The 14,186-nt window shown below is 46.4% G+C and overlaps 1 protein-coding gene across 2 annotated transcripts; it reads right to left on the bottom strand.

Annotated features, from left to right (window-relative positions):
* Positions 1–4,670: 4,670 nt before the first annotated feature.
* LOC140208423 (uncharacterized) lies at positions 4,671–13,572 on the bottom strand. Of its 2 annotated transcripts, none has more exons than XM_072277098.1 (2): positions 13,520–13,572; positions 4,671–6,984 (listed from the first exon to the last, which is right to left on the bottom strand). In XM_072277098.1, the coding sequence occupies exon 2, from the start codon at positions 6,658–6,660 to the stop codon at positions 5,203–5,205; it is 1,458 nt and encodes a 485-aa protein (XP_072133199.1). In that variant the 5' UTR covers positions 6,661–6,984; positions 13,520–13,572; the 3' UTR covers positions 4,671–5,202. The 2 variants fall into 2 exon arrangements, with proteins under 2 accessions (XP_072133199.1, XP_072133200.1); XM_072277099.1 differs by lacking the exon at positions 13,520–13,572 and adding an exon at positions 11,880–11,946.
* Positions 13,573–14,186: the final 614 nt, after the last annotated feature.

Below are 14,186 nucleotides of genomic sequence, written 5' to 3'. Positions count from 1 at the left end.
CCCTCACTGCACTAATAATGATGCATCGTGTTGTACCTTTCCCCTCTCAAAGTGCAGGGTGAATTCTAACATGTTATGATCACTGGGTCCACATGGTTCCTTTACCATAAGCTCCCTAATCAAATTTGGTTCATTACACAACACCCAATCCAGAATTAACTTTTCCTAGTGGGCACAATTGCAAGCTGTTCTAAAAGGCATCTCATTGGTATTTTCCAAATTCCCTCTTTTGAGATCAAACACCAGCCTGATTTTCATAATCTCCCTCCACCCATCCCACTCGTGGACTGTTTGTTCCACTCCCATTTGGGTAGACTGCGCAGCATCCTCACCAGGACTGCCAGCCTCTGGGACAGCTACTTTCCCCAAGCAGTTAGGCTGATAAATATCTCTACCCAACTAACCCACCCTTCCACACACCAAACACCTCTATTTTATAATTTCCTGTCTGTCATCTTATGTGCAGGCACTTTATGGACATACAATCAATCCGTGCACAGTTTATAAGCTGTGGATATATGTTTTTACTGTTGTGTTTTCCTGCTGCATTGGAGCCGGAGTAATAACTATTTCGATCTCAGTTACACTTGTCTGCTGGAAATGGAATTAAACAACCTTGAATAAACATTTCAGCAGACTGCAGCGTCACATTTCTGTCTCTCAGTGTTCCTGCGGCAGAGCGCCACCTAGTGACAATGGAATCCACAAATCAGGGGCTCCTGTTATTATGGCAAATCACCACCAAGTGGCAGTGTTGTCCACAAAAGGGAGAGGTTTGCAGGGTGTAGGGGGCTGGAAGCCAACTCTGCAAGTGGATGAAGTGCCAGTCCTGCCCCAAACCACTCTCCCCACCACTAGTCAGGGTCCCAAACAGTCCTTCCACATGAGGCAACTTTTCAACATCGTGCCTGTTGGGGTCATCTGCAGTTTCCAGTTTTCCAGGTGTGGCCTCCTCGACATTAGTGAGACTCGATGTAGTCTCTGCATTCTGCACTCTGTCCTGATGAGATTCTGCAGATATTGGAGATGCAGAGTAACATACACAAAATGTTGGAGGAAGTCAGGAGGTCAGGTAGCTTCTACAGAGGGGGATAAATCAAAACAGAGATTTCCTGCCGAGACCCTTCATCGGGACTGGAACTGGGAGAAGCTGGAACAAGATGGTGTGAGGAGTGGAGAGTCCAAGCTGGTAGATGACATGTGAAGCCAGGTAAGAGTGAAGGTGAGTGGGTGGGGGAGGTGGGAGGTGGAAAATGCAAAGGAATGAAAAGAAGGAATCTGATAGGATAGAAGAACGGACCATGGGGAAAAAAGGAAGTAAAAGAGGAACCAGAGGGAGACGATCCACAGTGGAGAAGAGAGAAATGGGGAGACAGAATGGAGGAGACAGGCGTGTGGGTTTGATGAAAAGGAAGAGGTAGAAGTTAAAGATGTCGATGTTCATGCCATCGGGTTGTAAACTAACCGGATGTAATATGAGGTGTTGCTCCTTTAACCTGAGAGTGGACTCATCGAGTTAGTTAAACAATAAACCGTAAGGGAGAGTGGATTAATAATTTTCCCCTGGCATCCCTATTAAATCAATCCTCTCTCACCTTGAACCAGTGCCGTCTGGTTGTTGGTTCCACAAAAGTGGGGAAAAGGACTGCGCACGTTCCCCATTTCTGTACACTCAGGGTTTGGAACACTTGCATCATGTCAGCCTCAATCTCCTGCACTTCAAGGTGTGAAGTCCCAACCTGCCCAGCCTCTCTCCAGAACTCAGTCCCTCGAGTACCGGCACCATTCTCGTAAATCTCTCCTGCACTCATTCCAGATTGACGTCCTCTCTCCTACAGCAGAACGACCAAAACTGGATACAATAATCCAGGTGCGGATACCCTAACAATACCCTAACCCTAATGCAACCTCACTAGACTCTTCTTGAGCCATGAGATATGAGACAGAGGCTGCTCAGCCAATCGAGTCTGTTCCACCATTCCTTCGTGTCCAATTGATTCTCTCTCTCAACTCCATTCTCCTGCCTTCTCCCCATAATCCTTGAACATCCTTTTTAAATATACTCAATGACTTGGCATCTACTCCGTCCATGGCAATGAATTCCAAAGATTTACCACTCCCTGACTCAAGAAATTCCTCCTCATCTCTGCTGTCAGTGGATGCTCTATACATTGAGGCCGTGGCCTCTGGTCCCAGACCCACACAGCGTAGGGTGCATCTTCTTCATAGCCACTCTGCCGAGGCCTTTCAATATTTGATAGGTTTCAATGAGATCCCCTCTCTTTCTTCTGAACCAGTGAGTACAGGGTCAAAGATCTTAAGTTAACGCTTTCATTCCTGGAATCATTCTCGTGAACCTTCTCCGAACCCGCTCCGATATGAGCATATCTTTTTCTCAGATGGGAGGTCGGAAACTGCGTGATCTGACCAATGTGTTATAAAGCTCCAGTACCACATCCTTGCTCTTATATGCGAACATTACAGCTGTCATCCTTAATCAACTCAATCTGCAAGCAAACCTTCAGGGGCTCCTGCTCACCGACTCCCAAGTACCTATTTCTGATTTTTGTATTTTCTCCCATTTATTTTTTTCTCTCCGTCTTTATTCTTTCTACCAATTGTACATGACTGGACACTTGCATACACTGTATTTCATCTGCTACTTCGTTGTCTGTTCTCCAAACCTATCAAAGTCCTTCTGCAGACTCCAGCTTTGCTCTAAACTACCTGTCCCGTACCTATCTTTGTATCAACTGCAAAGTTCATCACCCAGGTATCAATTCCGTCATCCATATCATTCAGATTTAATGTGAAAAGATGTGGTCTCAATACTGACCCCTACGGAACACCATTAGTTAGCGACAGCAAAACAGAATTCTCCACATTATTCTGACTCTTTCTGCCTTGTCAGTCAATCTTCGACCCATACAAGCATCTTTCCTGTAATTCCATGAGCTGTGATCTTGTTCAGCAGCCTCACATGCAGCGACTTAGAGACATAGAAAACCTACAACACAGTATACAGGCCCTTCGGCCCACAAAGCTGTGCTGAACATGTCCTTGCCCTAGAATTACCTAGGCTTACCCATACTCCTCTATTTTTCTAAGCACCATGTACCTGTCCAGGAGACTCTTAAAAGACCCTATCAATTCCACCTCAACCACCGCCACTGGCAGCCCATTCCACGCATTTACTACTCTCTGCATAAATTTACCCTTGATATCTCTTCTATACCTACATCCACGCACCTTAAAACAATGCCCTCTTGTGTTAGCCATTTCAGCCCTGGGGAAAAAACCTGTCTGTCCACATGATCAATGCCTCTCCTCATCTTATACACCTCTATCAGGTCACCTCTCATCCTCTGTCACTCCAAGGAGAAAAGGCCGACTATTTACACTCAACCCCACTTAGATTAACACTACCTTGGATGGAAGGAGGAAGAGAAATAACACACATGAAAAAAAAATCACAACCTGTCAGATAAAACTTACAAGTATATATTTTCATCAAAACTGAACTGGATTCAGCACTCCATGTGTGTATCTGCAATCATGGTAAGAAATACAGACTAGAAAACTTAGATGAGAGGCAAACTGAGAAAAATGAATCATCACAATGGAAGAAAAGATTAACCAGTGGAATGAGTATGACCCTCAATGGGAGACAGCCCAATGATCTGAGCAGACGAGATGGTGACAAGGAAGCATCGAACACCTGACAGAGAGTTGGAGACCTCTTCCCTGAAACAGAGGGGTTCCTTGCAGAAATACAGGACAAGGTGGTTCACAGAAAGAAAAAAAAATCAAAAATACATATAATACAAACAAACGAGGCAATAAATGCAGCAAATGCCGAGAAACCAGACACAATCTAACACATTCCAGGATCCTCTAGCAGTTTAACTCAATCTGATTACATATGAAGGCACAATCAAGAGGCAAACATCATTCACCAAAATCTTGCTTTAAAATACAAACTCATGAATGAGCACCATAACTTCATTAAGGCACCATAAATTCAAGCCTGATCCAGTTAGGGACAGAATCTCACAATTTATAAGATAATCAATACATTATTACAGATAGGATAATCTAAAATAAACATCTGGATATAATATTACAGGTTAAACACGCAGGAACAACTCCCTCAATAGATAAAACCATTCCCACCACACACATGTTCCTCGACCAGTGGAGCACCTCACCACAGGTATTGTTTGTGTCATCAGTCAGACAAATTATTTTCTCTGTCAATCAGCTTCCAACGTTTCCACTCTGTCATTCGCTGCCACACCCCACTGCTGATTCCCTTCTCCTCATCATACGTTCTTACCCCAACCATCGTCCAGAGCCCCAAACTCGGCCCTGTGCAGACCCGCCTCTGGTTTCTGACCCTGCTCCGTTGAACATCCAACTAATGGTTTCCCATTCTGCTTTCAGTCTTTAGAGGACAGTGGTGTTTTCTAACAACCCTTTAGAAGCAGGAAAATGACCCATAATGTGGAAATGAGCCCTGAATAAGGAGGTTAACACAGCCCAGAGATGAGAGGGGTGAAGAACATCTCAGACAAAACTGCAGTCAGCTCGACTTCTTCAGTCCGCAGAAAATTCAACGGAAACCTCCTCACCCACAGAGTGGTGACTGTTTGGAACTCATCACCCTAGGGAGAGCGAGAGATGAACAACAGGGGAGGATTTAAAAGGACTGTCATGGGACAGAATCACTGGCCGGGTCCAGCCAGCCGGAGTTAACTCTCTACTGTACACTAGGTGTGTTATAAATTCACAAGGTACCGGAGACAGAGTTAAAATAGAACTGATTTATTTGTCACAGATCCAGAATATTAAACTCCAGTCCCACTAAAGGTGAATATGTAGAAGAAACTCCTCCCATGCCCAGTGACCAGGGTGCAGAACTGGGTGTGGTGAGCAACAGCAATAATTGCAGAGTTCAGCACCTACAGTCACTCTCGAAATTGCATTCAGCAACAGTGATGGACAAATATCCAGCATTCAGCTTATTGAAACTTTCTCCCCATTGTGAACCCGGTCATGTGTCAAAAGGTTAGATAACGGAGTGAATCCCTTCCCACATTCACAGCAGGTGAACGGCCTCTCCCCAGTGTGAACTCAATGATGCACATTTGTTGGAGATGGCTGAGAGAATCTCTTCCCAATGCCTGAGCAGGTGATCAGCCTCTACCCAGTGTGAACTCGCTGGTGTCTCAGTAGATTAGATGACTGAGTGAATCCCCTCCCACAGTCTGAGCAGATGAATGGCCTCTCCCCAGTGTGAACTGTCTGGTGTGCCAGTAGTTTGGATGACTCTGTGAATCCCTTCCCACATTCCGAGCAGGTGAACGGCTTCTCCCCAGTGTGAACTCGCTGATGTACCTTCAGACTGGATGAGCAAGTGAATCCCTTCCCACAGTCTGTGCAGGTGAATGGCCTCTCCCCGGTGTGAATTCGCTGGTGTCTCTGTAGGTCAGATGACCGAGTGAATCCCTTCCCACAGTCTGAGCAGGTGAACGGCCTCTCCCCCGTGTGAACTGACTGGTGTGTCAGTAGTTGAGATGCCTGAGTGAATCCCTTCCCACAGTCCAAGCAGGTGAATGGTCTCTCTCCAGTGTGAACCCTCTGATGTACCTTCAATTGGGATGACAAAGTGAATCCCTTCCCACAGTCTGAGCAGGTGAACGGCCTCTCCCCAGTGTGAAATCGCTGATGTACCTTCAGATTGGATGAGCGAACGAATCCCTTCCCGCAGTCTGAGCAGGTGAACGGCCTCTCCCCAGTGTGAACTCGTTGGTGACTCTGTAGATGGGATGACTGAGTGAATCCCTTCCCACAGTCTGGGCAGGTGAATGGCCTCTCCCCAGTGTGAAATGACCGGTGTGTCAGTAGGTGAGATGCCTGAGTGAATCCCTTCCCACAGTCTGAGCAGGTGAATGGCCTTTCTCCGGTGTGAACTCTCTGATGTACCTTCAGCTTGGATGCCTGAGAGAATCCCTTCCCACAGTCTGAGCAGGTGAATGGCCTCCCCCCAGTGTAAACTGATTGGTGTCTCAGTAGGTGAGATGCCTGAGTGAATCCCTTCCCACAGTCTGAGCAGGTGAACGGCCTCTCCCCAGTGTGAACCCTCTGATGTACCTTCAGATTGGATGAACAAGCGAATCCCTTCCTACAGACTGAGCAGGTGAACGGCTTCTCCCCAGTATGAACTCGTTGGTGACTCTGTAGGTGAGATGACCGAGTGAATCCCTTCCCACAGTCTGGGCAGGTAAATGGCCTCTCTCCAGTGTGAAATGACCAGTGTGTCTGTAGGTGAGATGACTGAGTGAATCCCTTCCCACAGTCCGAGCAGGTGAACGGCCTCTCTCCAGTGTGAACCCTCTGATGTACTTTCAGTTGGGATGACAGAGTGAATCCCTTCCCACAGTCTGAGCAGGTGAACGGCCTCTCCCCAGTGTGAACTCGCTGATGAACTTTCAGATTGGATGACTGGGTAAATCCCCTCCCACAGTCTGAGCAGGTGAACGGCCTCTCTCCAGTGTGAACACGTTGGTGACTCTGTAGATGAGATGACTGAGCGAATCCCTTCCTACAGTCTGAGCAGGTGAACGGCCTCTCCCCAGTGTGAACTCGCTGGTGAGCCATTAGGTCAGATAACCGAGTGAAACCTTCCCCACAAATTCAGCAGATGACCAGCCTCTGCTCGATGTGAACTGACCGGTGTGTCCACAGGTTGGCAGACTGACTCAATCCCTTCTCACACACAGAACAGGTGAATGGCCTTGTCCCAGTGTGAGCTTGCTGATGTACCCAAAGTTGAGATGATCGAGTGAATCCCTCCCCACAGTCTGAGCAGGAAGGATGATCGAGTGAATCCCTTGCTCCACTTCTTAAATATCTGGACAGAGACAGCAAAACTGTCGTGTTGTGTTCGAGATTCCCGTAGACAAATTCCTTGCCATTTTTAACCTGTAAAAAGATTTACAAAATCCATCAATGGGTGTAGGACAACATTTCAGATGAGATCACTTTAGTTGCCAAGGTGTGATCTGGTATCACACTGTTGCAGTGTAGTTCCTCCCAAGTTGGAGAGAGAAATCATCTTCTAACTGGGCACAGTGCTGGTATCTGGAATGACCATCAAATTCTCTGATGCTCTTCCTGTCTCTCTAAGAATGGGGCATTTCTGCCATCTCCAATCTGTGACCTGGCTCAGTTTGACTCTCTCTATTGGTATTATTCCCTGTTCCCACTGAGCTGCATGGGTTCCTGGCCCCACAGTAACTGAAACACTCTCACACAAATAGCCTTGGTTAACATGCAGCTGGGATTTTCTTGTATGTACTGTTAATTTAAAGTGCCACAGTTTTAACGCCATGTAAATATCTCCAACTCAGATGTATGGTTGGTCTGCTCAGCTGTTAGAAGGAATTAGAGTAAACATTAGTATTATTTCATGTTCTTGACACAGAGTCATAGTAAATTACAACACAGAAACAGGCCCTTTGGCCCATCTAGTTGGTGCTGAGGCTTTTCAACTCCCTACTCCCGTACCCCTAACATGCAGGTACCTATACAAACATCTTAAATGTTGAAATTCAGCTCACATGCACCATTTGTGCTCATTCCACACCCGGATGACCATCTGTGTGAAGAAGTTTCCCCTCATGTTCCCCTTAATGTCTCACCTTTCACACTTAATCCACGGCCTCTGGTTGTAGTCCCACTCAATCTCAGTGGAAGAAGCCAGCTTGCATTTACCTCACCAATAACCCTCAAAATAGTGGTATACCTCCATCAAATCTCCACTCAATCTTCTATGTTCCAAGGAATAAAGTCCTGACCTGTTCAATCTTTCCTAATAACCCAAGTCCTCCAGACCTGGCAACATCCTTGTGAATTTTCTCTAAACTCTTTCAACCTCTTTTACATCTTTCCTGTAGGTAGGTGATAAAACTGCACACAACACTCCAAATCAGGCCTCACCAATGTCTTGTACAATGTCAACAAAACATCCATCTCCTGTACTCAGTACTTTGGTTCATGAAGGCCAATATGCTAAAATCTTTCCTTCTGTCCCTATTTAACTGTGACACCACTTTCAGTGAATTATGGACATGTATTCCCAGATCCCTTTCTTCTGCAGCACTCCTCAGTGCCCTAACATTCACTGTGTAAGACCCAGGTCCTATCAAAATGCAACACCTCGCACTTGTCTCCATTAAATTCCATTTTGCATTTCTCCAGCTGGTCCAGATCAGACTGCAAGACATTATATTCTTCCTCACTGTCCACTACACCCCCAATCTTAGTGTCATCCAGAAATCTGCTGATCCAGTTAACCACACTATCATCCAGATTACTGATCTAGATGACAAACCACAACAGATCCAGCACCGATCCCTGTGGCACACCACTAGTCACAGGCCTCCAGTCAAAGAGGCAACCATCTGCTACCACACTCTGGCTTCTCCCAAAGACAGTGTCTCATCCAGTATGCTGCCTATCCTCAACCAATCTACATCTATCCAAATACTTGTATATCCATTTCCTGCAGACACATTCCAATAACTTTCCCACTACTGATGTCAGGCTCACCAACGTATAAATTCCTAGTTTATTTTTAGAGCCTTTCTTGAACAGCGGAGCATCATTGGCTGTCCTCCAATCCTCCAATCCATCACCTGTCACTAAGGACGATTTAAATATCTGTGCTTGGGCCCCGACAATTTCTGCACTTGTCTGCCGCAGGGTCCCAGGGAACAACTTGTCAGGCCCTGGGGATTTATCCACACTAATTTGCCTTAAGACAGCAAGCACCTCCACCTCTGTAATCTGTACAGGGTCCATGAAGTTGATGCTGCTTTGCCTCACTTCTATAGACTCTGTGTCCATCTCCTGTGTAAATACAGATGCAAAAAAAAATCTCTCCCATCTATTTTGTCTCCTCATGTGGATTACCATTCTGATCTTGCAGAGGATTAATTTTTTCCCTTGCAATCTTTTTGCACTTAACACACCTGCAGAATCCTTGAGGATTCTCCTTCACCATGTCTGCTGGGCAACCTCATGCTTTCTTTTATTTCTTTCATAAGTGTTCACTTGAATTTCCTGTACTTCATAGTGTCATGTGTGACGCCAAGCAGAGGTACCGGACGGATGATGCTAATGAGAGAGATAAGAAAGACAATGGAGAAACATTCAAAATGCTAATAAGAGAGAAGAGAGGAATTAACAGGAAAAAAACACAATTCAGATATTGACAGACCAGTTGCTTTGAACCTGAACTGTTTGAAGTTTGATAGACAGGTGATACCCCAGCAGGGGGATAAAAGGAACAGGTTTGCTAAGGCATGACACACCAGAAACCCTGGAAAGAGCAGTGTGCCCCCACAAGTTGGTGAGTGTTTGGAGGGCCGGTTCACGGGAACTGACCAGAGGCTCACAGGGTGTAAAGGTACGATAGGTGGGAACCTGGGGTGTGTGTCCACCCTTGCCTGGGTGCCGGGTTCACCGCGGAAGAATGATCATATCCGGAACGGAGGGGTCACAGTCGGTGACCACAGTGGGATTAGAAGACATCAAAAGGTCTGCCCGAAACCAACTGCGAGACATCAAAAGGTCTGCCTGAAACCAAATTGCATCTCTCTCTCTCTCCAACGGTACTGCGAACTGCACTAAACTGAACTGAACTCTGCTTCACTTAAGACTGATCATTTTACCTCTAGACTGCGATAGAGCTTGTTTGATTCCTATTACCCTAGTTCTGTGTATGTGTGTATTATCATTGCTAACCTGTTGCATTTATATCCTTACGATTAGTGTACTGTATTACTTATTTCTTTAATAAAACTTTATTAGTTCCTAGTAATCCAGACTCCAACGAGTGTTCCATTTCTGCTGGTTTGGCAACCCAGTTACGGGGTACGTAACAATAAGTACCCCATTTGTTCCGATCTGCCTGTACCTGGTATGCGCCTCCTTTTTATTGATCTGGGAGAGGAAAGCCAAAGGGGTGATAGAGCTGCATGGTGGATGTGGGGGTAAGGGAGGGTTAAACTAAAGTTGCAGACGGAATGGGAGCCTGAATAATAGAGCAGATTGTGGAAAGGATGGAAAGCCAGGAATGAAAACGTTGAGCATGGTGCAGTGAATATGCTGAGCCCTGTATATTTCAATACAAAGAGCAGTGTAGGAAAGGCGGATGTGTTCAGGGCATGGATCAACACCTGGAATTTAGATACTAGGATCAGGCAAAGGTGTGCTTGGTAAATTGAGGCCTTCAAACAAAATTTTGTAAGTACAAAGTGGGTATGTGCTTTTCAGAATAAAAGGTAAAGATAGAAACTGTATCTCTTGGTTTTCAAGAGATATTGAGAACCTGGTGAAGCACAAAATGGAGTTGCATAACAGGGATAGGCAGGTAGGTTTTTATGGAGTATAAGAAATGCAAGAGAACACATAAGAAATAAATCAGGATGGCTAAAAGAAAGCATGAGATTCCCCTCGCAGAAAAAATGAAGGATGATCTTCAGGGATTCTGGAGATAGATTAAGAGCAAAAGAATTGCAAGGCACAAAATTGGTCCTCTGGAAGACCGGAATGGCAATCCACGTGTGGAAGCAAAGCAGATGGGGGAGATCTTAAATATTTTTTTCCATGTCATTTACTCAAGAGATGGACACAGTATCAATGAGAGTGTGGAAAAGCGGCATTAAAATCATGGACCCCGCACATATTAAAGAAGAGGAGATGTTTGCTATCCTAAGGCAGATTAGGCTGGATAAATCTCCAGGGCATGACAAGGTGCTCCCTCGGACCCCACGGGAGGCAAGTGCAGAAATTGTCGGGGCCCTGGCAGAGATAATTAAATCATCCTTAGCGACGGGGGATTATCAGAGGATTGTAGGATAGTCAAAGTTATTTCGCTGTTCAACATAGAACATAGAAATCTACAGCATATTCCAGGCCATTCAGCCCACAATGTTGTGCCAACCATGAAATTTACTCTAGAAACTGCCTGGAATTTCCCTTAGCGCATAAAACTCTATTTTTTCTTAGCTCCATGTACCTATCTAAAAGACCCTATTGTATCTGCCTTGACCACCTCTGCTGGCAGTGCATTCCACACACCCATCACTCTCTGTGTAAAAAACTTACCCCTGCCATCCCCTCAGTACCTATTTCCAAGCAGCTTAAAACTATGCCCCTCATGTTGGCCATTTCAGCCCTGGGGAACAACCTCTGGCTATCCACACGATCAATGCCCCTCATCATCTTATCCATCTAAAAAAGGCTCCAAGCATAAACAAGGAAATTATACATTGCTTTGAGGATTTGTTAGAAGTATACAAAATTATGGGAGTATAGATGGGGTAAATGCAAGCAGCTTTTTCCACTGATGTTGGGCGGGACGACAACCAGAGGTCATGGGTAAGTGACTTCCCCATTTATACAGCACAATACAGGCCCTTCGGCCCACAATGCTGTGTCAAACATTACTTATTTTAGAAATTCCCTAGAGTTCCCCATAGCTCTGTAGTTTTCTACGCACCATGTACCTATCCAGGAGCCCCTTAAAAGACCCTATTGTATTCGGCTTCATCACAGTCCCCGGCAGCCCATTCCACGCACTCACCACTCTGTGTAAAAAAATTTACCCCTTGTGGTGATATCATGTGTCAGGACGTGACTGGACAGAGTTCTGAGCATGCGCAGAAATGAAGAATGATAGAAAAGCATGGCAGTGTAAAACGTGGTTTTGTTGCTGTTAAATAAAAGTTCAATTCTGCCAGAATATGGTTTGTTATTAGTAACCCACGGTACGTGTAAAGAACACAACACCCCTGAAATCTCCTTCGTACCTGCTTCCAAGCACCTTAAAACTGTGTCCTCTCTGCAGATTTTCACTTGTTTGTGATTGGAGGTAGAACAAAGGTGATTTTCTCAACTGGTAATGTAAAAGATTTTGTTCCTTTTCTCTGAGTTCCCAATCCTTGCATTTAGACAGCTGGAGCTCAGCTCTGTCTGAGAGATCCATCGGTTCCCATTCCCTCATCAGCCGGAAGCTCCCCAGGGCCCGTGTATGGATCGTGGGGCTGAGAGAGAGGGAAGAGAGCAGGACTGTCCCGAGATTGCAGGTCACGGTGTCCGGAGATCACAGTAACTATCCTAACTACCTCCACCAAGAGTTTCTAAAGTGGTCTTCCTGTTGTTGTGGGGGTGGCAACAAGAGTCTTCTGCAATGGCTGTTTACCCGCATTCCCCTTCCTGACTCTCACCCTGTTTCCTGTGTCCTGCACCTTGGGTGTAACTCACCTCTCTTCATGTCATATCTATCACCCCCTCCGACTCCTGGATGATCCAGAATTCATCCATTTCAGGTTCGAACTCCTTAAAGTGCAAGGTTACAAGCTGCAGCTGGATGCACATCTTGTAGGTGAGGGCATCAGGGAGGTGTAAAAAATGTGGAAAAATCTTGTGCTGTGCAATTTTTTGCCCGGTGACAACGTGTGGGCACTAAATTTTATATTTTGAGCTATTCATTTTAACAGCTAGCAATCACTGTCAATAAAAACTTTGATGTCCTCTAGGTTTGATCGAATTCATCTGCACTCTCACATAATCTATGTAGCAGGCCCGTAGCGGGTAATGAAGTATTTTCTCACTACAGCTTTTGCACATTGTGATTCTCTTGCTAAATGATGCTTGAAAAAGTCAGATTTCCAAATATCATTCCATTTCTTCCCACTTTCAAATTCTCCAGCAACTTTTGCATCACCACAATACACACAGGTAACACCAGTTTCTGTATTGTACATAAATATTTCCCCTGAACCCTCCCCCAGGTGACTGACGGTGGTGAACTCAGTGATGGCAATGCCAATGAATATGAAGGGAAGGGCAGTAGTCTGTCTCATTGGAGTCTGGCACATTTGTGATGTGAAAGCTACTTGTTGCCCAGGACAAAGGTGTTTGATATCATTATGTACCCAGAGAGAGTGGGACAAAACATGTTCTCACGGGTAGAAAGTCCAGAACAAGAGGGGGTGGAACAAGCAACAGACACAAAATGCTGGGGGAACTCAGCAGGCCAGGCAGCATCTATGGAAAAGAGTACTAATGCTGAGTTCCTCCAGCAATTTGTGTGTGTTGCTCGGATTTCCAGCATCTGCAGATTTTCTCTTGTTTGTGACTGGAGGCAGAACAAAGGTGATTTTCACAACAGCTGATGTAAAAGATTTTGTTCCCTTTCTCCGAGTTCCCGATCCTTGCATTTAGACAGCTGGAGCTCAGCTCTGTCTGAGAGACCCATCGGTTCCCATTCCCTCATCAGCCGGAAGCTCCCCGGGGCCCGTGTACGGATGGTGGGGCTGAGAGAGAGGGAAGAGAGCAGGACTGTCCCGGGATTGCGGGTCACGGAGTCCGGAGTCACAGCAACTACCCGAAGTCGGTGTTGGAAACGCCGCCCGGTGAGACCCCCAACCCGGAGACCCCTTCTCACCTCAACCGATCATCCGGGGCCTTTTGTGCCCCGCGCGCTGGTGAGCTCGAGCTTGGTCGGTTTAACGGCTGGGCTACTGATCACGTGACCAGACCCTTCCCACCGCTGTCAACAGAGGAGTCACGCGATGCGCTGTTCCCATTGGTCCGAAGCAATGTCAATCACTGCTTCCAACCAATAGCGGAGGTGGACCAGCCGAGAGGGCGTTACCCCCGCTGACACCGTCTCCCGAACTTTCCGTCACGGCGGGACAACCGTCAAAGTAAATGTCCGCTTTCTGATTTATTTCCATTTCCCTCCGAGGGAAGTTGGGGCGTTTGTGAAGCGTCTCCTGCGGCCGGAGTCTGATGTATCGCTGAGAGGTAGGAGGAGACCGCTCGGCCCGTCGGTTTGATGCCGGTTCCCCGGGGAGGGAGAGGATGAAGACGGGGAGAGAGGGGGCGGACAGGATGTTTGTCCCGGTGGGGACAGGAGGGGCTCATCTGTGGAAATGTCTGAGCCCACGGTGGTGGCGATTCACCACATTGGGGGGCAAACACCGGCAGACTGTTGCCCTGCAAGCGGGGCCAATGGTCCGGGCAAAGTGACAATTATTTGTGTTTTGTTGAGACTGTACCGGGAATATGGTGTAAAATCCCGCTCCCCACACTAACACGGGTCACACAGA

The sequence above is a fragment of the Mobula birostris genome, chromosome 13, assembly GCF_030028105.1.
Source record: "Mobula birostris isolate sMobBir1 chromosome 13, sMobBir1.hap1, whole genome shotgun sequence".
Classification (NCBI taxonomy): domain Eukaryota; kingdom Metazoa; phylum Chordata; class Chondrichthyes; order Myliobatiformes; family Myliobatidae; genus Mobula; species Mobula birostris.
Note: the sequence above shows the minus strand (reverse complement) of the source record. Positions and strands in the feature narration are given on the sequence as shown.

What these genes read in the sequence shown, in the direction of transcription:
- LOC140208423 (XM_072277098.1), bottom strand. Translation starts at nt 6,660, where the DNA reads ATGGCTCACCAGCGAGTTCACACTGGGGAGAGGCCGTTCACCTGCTCA.